The following is a 7,862-nucleotide window of genomic DNA, read 5'->3' as shown; positions in this document are numbered from 1 at the left end:
TAGCAGCAGCATTGACTATCAGCATTAAATATAATAATATTAACGAATAAATTAATATAAAATTCGATATAACAAATATTTCGGATATTCACTAAAGCGACTATGTGATTGTTGACATTCACCGGTGAGAGTCAGAAATAAGGGTATTTAGCAAATATTTCGGACATACACCAAGCGACTACGTGAATGTTGACATTCACCGGTGAATGTAGACATTCTCCAGATTTCGGTGTTTCACCGTAACATATACATAATATCTTTATATAATAGTGAGGTTAAAAATTAATAAACTAGGTGGGTAGTATAACACTTCACGTTTGGAAATTATTACCTACGTAAGTTTAAAAAAAAAACCAGCTTTAGGTTGAGCCATATAAGCCTGAAGTATAAAATGTCGCATCTTAGGACGATAAATTAATAATTCTAAGAATACAAAAATATATACCTGAGGTTACGAAATAATAACCTAAGGTTGAACATGGAACACCTCACGTTAATAAAAAAATAACCTTTCCAAGTGTCAAAAAATACACTTGAGGTTGATTTATAATAACCAAAAGTGTAAAATGGCACACCTTAGGTATGTAAATAAATACATCAATAACTATATAAATCTATACCTGAGGTTGAAAAATAATTACCTGAAGTTGAATATAATACACCTCAAATTAGTAAAAACTCACCTATCCAACTGTCAAAAAATACACCTGAAGTAGATTTATAACAACCTGAAGTGTTAAATGAAACAGCTTAGGTTGTTGAATAAATACTTCCACAAGTGTTAAAAAATATACTTCAGGTTGAATTACTACCAATAAAGAAGTAAATATCTACCTCTCCACAGATGTTAAATTAAACACCTCAGGTTGATACATATATACCTTTGGAGGTATATTTAAGGTATGTTTGAGGTTAATTTTGAGGTATTCATTTGCAAACAAACGACGTATTTAAATAACAACGTCCCTTATACCTTTGAAAAATACCTCACTTAATACACCTCACTTTATATTAAGTGAAAAATACCTCACTTTATACCTTTGAAAAATACCTCACTATTTTTTCGTAAGGGTTGATCCATTCGAATTCTTCCTCTGCTTGCACTGACCTCAGTGATGACATAAAAAATCCTTCATGATAAACAAATCAGAGGTTAGAATCCCCTAGCTGTCGTGCTAACGATGAGAGGTTTCCGTGTTTTTCCTCTTTATTTTACACAAATGGAGTTAGTTGTATCAAAAGTCCTCCGCGAAAGCTAATTTGCTTAATATGTAATCCAGAAATTTCTTTGCCTTCAGGGTTGGGTTCAAAATTACAAGGGCATAGAGTTGAACATAGCATGCAGAGTTGAGGAGAGTCGTGCAGCCATGAAATTGGTCTCATGTTTAACACCGGTAATAAAATTAAAAAAAATTTGTCTGATTGATTGGGGGTAAGTTGAGAATAATAATGCATAAACATTTGAAGAGATAATCGATGAAAGTGGTATCTAAGGTGTTCCCTCTTTAGTTTCGCAGTCAAATGTAATTGTCATGCATTATGCTTTTCTCAGTACATAAAATATTTATAAGGTTATTCTAAATAAACTTATTGTATACAATTACGTCTTTTCATCATTCACAATAATTATTAAAATTTCCTTTTTGTATTTTACTTTTATATAAAAGAATGAAGACATTCGTCACGCGATTATCATTAAATCATGTCATTTTACCAAGCTCTTTAAGTAGAGGACCAACTGCGCATGATAGTCACAAATTTAAAAAACCAATAATGAGGTAAGGGACTTATATAAGTCTTTATAAGCACCTGTGAAATATCATCATAAAAACAGATAATATTTTTATCAGATCAATAGATCGATAACTTAGTATTCAGAGGGAGTGAGAAGAAAAGTACAGTACCTTGTTTGTTTCCATTGAATAACTATGCAACAAATTCTCTTTTTAACATTAATAGTAGTAACTATTGGCTTAGTTACAGCACAACGAGTAAGTGGAGGTGCTTGCCCTAATGTGCCAGTTAAACAAAATTTTGATGTCAGCAAGGTTAGTTATTTTTCTAATGTAATTTCTTTCGCTAATTTTATTCTATTTTATTCAATCCAGATGAAAAGGAAAAAAGCATTCAGAAATGAAAGACGTTAAATGTTTTAAAAATATTTTAAAAAATTTTAATTCCCTTAAATTTTTAAAAGAAAAATGTACAAGAAATAAACAAAAATTTTGATTACCTGAAACTAAACTATTTCTTGAGTAAGACATAAGGCAACCAAAAACGCACTAAAAAGATAGTCTGTAAATTATTGATGAAAACAGAAGTTTAGTTTGATTGTTCTTACCATAATTACAGTATGTAGTTTTGTTATTAAACGAAATACTTAATGTGATATTTCAATTAAACAATTTATTATTTACCAGTTTTATGTGGCCTGGACTAAAAACTACCAACTGCTTCATTCTATTAATAAATTTTATGAAAATATCACACTTGAGCTCTATATTTTAAATAAAAATTGTTGCAATTAATATCCTAAACGTACTTCTTCCAGACTTATACCAAGACATATAATTCCGAGACGTAATTCAATCCAGTTGAAAGAGAAAAAGCTTTAAAATGAAATAAAAAAAAGGCGGTAAATATTTCAAAAACTTTCTTTCCGAACTTTAATTTACATAATTTTAAAAAAAGTTTTTGAAGAAATCGACACAAATTTTGATTATCTTAAACTAAATTATTTTCTGAGCATGAAAAATATAATCAGTAAATTATTGATAGAAATAGTATCTCAGTTTAAATACACTACTGACCATTGAAATTGCTACACCAGGAAGGAGACACACCACGAACGGGAAATTTGCAAGACGAATAAAGCATGTTGTGGTATGCAAATTATTAGCTTATCAGCGCATCATGCAAAGCAGGCGGTGGTATCGACACCTACAATGTGCATAAAGGAAGAGAGTTGACAGTAAGTCTGTCATACAGAAATTGAATTTCCGCATTGTTCTTAGGTAAAAAAGTTTTTGTTATGCCACGTGCAAGAAGGAGAAATGCCTACCAGCACGTGTCTGAGTTTGATCGAGGTCGAATTGTGGCCTATCAGGATTGCAGTTTACCATACCAAAGTATTGCTGCTCACATCGGTCGTGATTCCATGACTGTTAGCAGAATATGGAATCAATGGGTTCATGACGGTTATATGGAACGCAGTGCGGGATCTCAGCGTCCCCCCATCACCATCAGCCGAGAAGACAAGGATCGTACAGCTGCGTCACGAACCCTGAGACAACAAGTGTTGAAGCAAGACAACAGTGGACAACAAAAGGAAGCAAAGCAAGACAAGACAACAGCAAGACAACAAAAGGAAGCAAGACAACAAGTGTCTGCACAGACAGTTCGACGATGTTAACAGCAGCATTGACTATCAGCAGGGGGACCATGGTTTCGGCTATCCTTGATGCTGCATCACAGACAGGAGCACCTCCATAATGCGTGATCAACGACGAAACGCGGGAATGGCCCGACGTCGCCTTTTCAGACGAATCCAGGTTCTGTATACAGCATCATGATGGCCGCATCCATGTTTGGCGACATCGTGGAGAACGCCCATTGGCAGCTTGCATCCGACTGGCCTTCACCTGGTACCAATGGTATGGGGTACCATTGAATACACGTCTCGATCACCTCTTGTTCGCATTGCCGGCACTTTGAACAGTAGCCATAGATATTTCTAATGAGTTAGCGCCAGTTGTTCTGTCTTATCTTCGAGGCCTCCATAACTCTACGTTTCAGCAGCACAATGCATGACCCCATGTTGTTCCTGACCATTCGTCAGTCACAACGGTAGATATATTGTGGCTTAATGTAGAAGCTGCATGAAATGCTGTGCCCGTCCATGCTATCTAATCTCTGTTCGACTCGATGCCCAGGAGAATAACTGCTGTTATTGATGCCAGGGGAGGCTGCTCTGAGTACTGATTCCTTAGGATCTATGCATCTATATGTCCTGAAAAATTAATCACTTCTTCTTCCAACTATAGTGTATGTGCCCAATAAATATCATTCTGTAATTTGCACTCTTTCCTGGTGTAGACATTTTACTGGCCGGTAGTGTAGGTTATAATAATTTTACTATGATGTCATATTTAAACCCTGTATTTTAAATAACAACTGTTGCAATTAATATCCAAGACGTGTTGCTTTTTTTAATATTTTGTACAGAGAGTTAGAAATTAAACTGTCTTAAATTAAACTGAAATTTTTGAAGTTATACTTCTTATGCGACTTCCAACAAGGTTGCGTTAAACGTTTAACGCTACATTTTTATTGACCGGGAAATCACGTGGTAGGATCCAGTTTTCCCTCATTCATTCCCATATTGTTTTGGTTCTCACTAGCATAAAAATAATAAAAATCATAAAAGTATTGTTTTTCTATAAATATTTTTTTAGTTTGTTTTGATACACATGTAATTCAATAGGGTAGTATTTTTTATTTTCAAATTTAGTGGATAACAATTGTAAAAAAATGAGTGAAAACAATCCCACGGACAATGCGACGGATTTAAGGTTATGTCAAGGTACGTCTCTTGTGAATATCAATTGATTGTTAGGTTTTCTCTTCTGAAATTACATTATGACGCATTCACATACATTATTAATACAAATACTACATTTTCCAGGGCGAGACGATGAGGCAACCACAAGCACTTCCACTGGTTCAAGAGGTCCACGAGGGAAAAATACACAATATTACCGTGATTGCAGAGCACGGAAGCGAGCGGAGCAGAAAAAAGAGTCGTTGAATAGAACTAGTGATCCTTCAACGACTGCTGATTCCTCTACAATTAACGTCACAGGTTGCGAAGTTTAACTTCTTCCGCGCAGAGGGACACCACACACTATTTTTTTTTTTTAAATTCCTGCGTAAAAAGGTTATATTTTATTTTCGAAAATGCAAAGTACGTAATTGAATTCAGGAACGTGATTGAAATGACCACAAAAAAAAAAACTTTCAAAATCTACAGTTTCGTAAAAATTTTCAAAAAAAAATAAATTACATAATCTTGCAACTACATGTATTAGAATTACATTTGAATGCAATTAAATCAATAAATAAATAACTTTTTTTTCCTGAAATTTCCAAAAGCTACTATTAAATCTAATTTAATTTAACAGATGTAAAGAATGAGCTAAAAACTAGATATACATTGATTTTTGCAAAATTTAAATGAAGTGAGCTCTCTGAAGTTATGGCAATTATCTTTTATGGATACGGTGCTATATTTAACAAATTCTCCAGATTTTGGAAATATTTATCACTGATAAAAATAAGAAAACAATAGCAACAAATGAAATGAGGATTTAAAAATAAATCATATTATATTTGCCGGAGGAATGAGGATTTTAAAATGAATTAATTATATTAATATTTGTCGAAAAAAATAATGTCTGTGAGCTGAAAGTACATATTCATTATAGTTTTATTAATTCGTTCGATTTCATATGGGAGATGGCAGAACTTTAGCAATCAAAATTTCGACCTCTTTTCAACTAACTAAACACTTTTATGTTAAAATATATAGATATTATGGTCGAAAAAATAATACACTTTTCATAAATTTAATTGTTCGATACACACGCTTCTTAAAAAACCTTAATAAATTAACAAACTGACACTTTCCTTACAAATTAAAGATTTCACCGAGAGCGAAAACACTAAATTGAAAACTTATTAATATTCATTTGAGTTAATTTTTGGAATAGTTGCGCTTTAATTTCAGGGATTATTCGAAACTTCTGCTCTAACCACTTCTAACATACTTTTTCTTGATAATATTAATCAATTTCACTTTGTTTCTATTTTTTAGAGAACAATCATAATAAAAATGTGTGGCTATACTTCTGCAGTTTCCTATTTTTGCCCTTTATAATTTCTGATGAAATTACGGTAAAAAGTACTGGTACCCTGAGTAAATTTATTTTACCGTAAAACTCCTTATATGGTAAAATACATTTTTACCGTAAAACACAAAACTTTATACCTTTATTTTTAAAGTAATGTACATTTAAATACAGTGATTCAGTGATTTTACTGTAAATATTACTGCAAAAATTAAGGGATTTTAGATTTTTTGTAACGCTATTCAGAAAACGAAATATTAGATTTAAGAATGGATTTTAGGATAAAAAGTACCAACCCTCTAAGTGCATATAGTTTTCACCGTAATTTGATCCGGAATTTTTTTTTTTAAGTGTAGGGCCATAAGAGCGGGGTCATGCACCGGCATTGTTTTACTTTTGCATTACTTCACTTTTATTATAATCGAATATCATAATATATATCGTATGTAACAGCTTTTAGTGCCTTTCAAATACTGTTATTTTGTTAATTAATTGTGTTATTTATAGGTTTAAATTAAACAACTAGTTTTGAATATTTGCTCGGTATTTTCATGCGAAAAATATATTAATTAAAAATTTTTGTACTTTAGTAAAGTTTATTGAAATATATTTATGATTGAAAGAAATAATCACTGATAAAAAAAACAATTACATTTTAAGGAGTGTGACTAGTTGATATCTTTTTTCTTTATAATTATAACAAGTGGCAAAATAAATTTTACAAAAGATTTGATTATTTGTTATTATCTTTTTTTCTTAAGCAAAAATGTCTTTTGCAAATTTGTAAACGTCATAAACTGTACTATTTCACTTTTTAAACAAATTGCATTAGATTCCCGAATTAAACGTTTAGTCTAGTTAAATTTATCAGAATTTGAATACGAGACATGATGCAATATTATTTACATTGTAATTTTTAACTTGATTCTTTATAGTATGCTGGTGTATGGTACGAACTTGAGAAATATCCAGTGCCATTTCAAGCTGGACTAAAATGCAATACAGCAAGCTACACAGCTAAAGGTGACTACCTTGTAGTGGTAAACTATGGAATAAACAAAAGGTAACCAAAATAAAAAATTTATTTAGCTCCCGATAGAATCCAATGCAGCAAACTGCACAGCTAAGGGTGACTACATTGTAGTGGTAAACTCAGGAGTAAACAAAAGATTACCAAAATAAAAATTTTATTTAGTTCCCCATGAAATCATATACAGCAAACAACACAGCTAAATGTGACTACATTACAGTGGTAAACTCAGGAATAAATAAATAANAGCAATGGCGGACAACATCCAACAGAACATTAAAATCAGCCAAGATTTTGATTTTAACATTAAACATAGCTTCTTCATTAAACATAGCACTCTTCGTTTAGCTCAGCTGTAATGTGTTTTATCTTGGTCAAAGTCATTTTTTGTTCTCTAAAACACTGGTCGATAATAACAAAATCAATACAAATTCAAAATAAATATTTGTTTACGTTATTAACGCATGCGCAATGAGAGATAATCTCTGCGTTGAACCGACTGCTCACGCTGAGCTAACACAAAAGTATTTCTTTGGCGTCATCTCTACATCAACTTTCCGCTGACGCCCAGATAAGGCGCTAGTTCTAAGAAACCAGGTCTTGAGCTAACAAACCAGTATTTTGTTGGTGCCAGCCGGACGTTGACGTCCCGCTGACGCCCAGATAAAGCGCTTGTCCTAAGAAACCAGACCTTAAGGGTGACTACATTGTAGTGGTAAACTCAGGAGTAAACACAAAAGATTGCCAAAATAAAAATTCTATTTAGTTCCCCATGAAATCCAATACAGCAAACAACACAGCTAAATGTGACTACATTGCAGTGGTAAACTCAGGAACATATATATATATATATATATATATATATATATATATATTTGTTTACGTTATTAACGCATGCGCAATGAGAGATAATGTCTGCGTTGGAC

The 7,862-nt window shown here is 32.4% G+C and overlaps 1 protein-coding gene across 2 annotated transcripts in view; it reads left to right on the top strand.

Moving 5' to 3' along the window:
* The first annotated feature begins 1,842 nt into the window (after positions 1–1,842).
* LOC122273063 (apolipoprotein D-like) overlaps positions 1,843–7,862 on the top strand; it is a 21,965-nt gene continuing 15,945 nt past the window's right edge. Inside the window, exons 1-2 of one of the 2 annotated variants that reach the window (XM_071177643.1) lie at positions 1,843–2,048; positions 6,842–6,969. In XM_071177643.1, coding sequence (XP_071033744.1) covers positions 1,929–2,048; positions 6,842–6,969 — 248 coding nt within the window. In that variant the 5' untranslated portion in view covers positions 1,843–1,928. The remainder of the gene's footprint in view (positions 2,049–6,841; positions 6,970–7,862) is intronic. The other variant, XM_071177642.1, reaches the window with a different exon arrangement.

The sequence above is a fragment of the Parasteatoda tepidariorum genome, chromosome 2 (assembly GCF_043381705.1).
Source record: "Parasteatoda tepidariorum isolate YZ-2023 chromosome 2, CAS_Ptep_4.0, whole genome shotgun sequence".
NCBI lineage: Eukaryota > Metazoa > Arthropoda > Arachnida > Araneae > Theridiidae > Parasteatoda > Parasteatoda tepidariorum.
The sequence above is the reverse complement of the archived record's forward strand: the minus strand, read 5'-3'. Positions and strand labels throughout refer to the sequence as shown.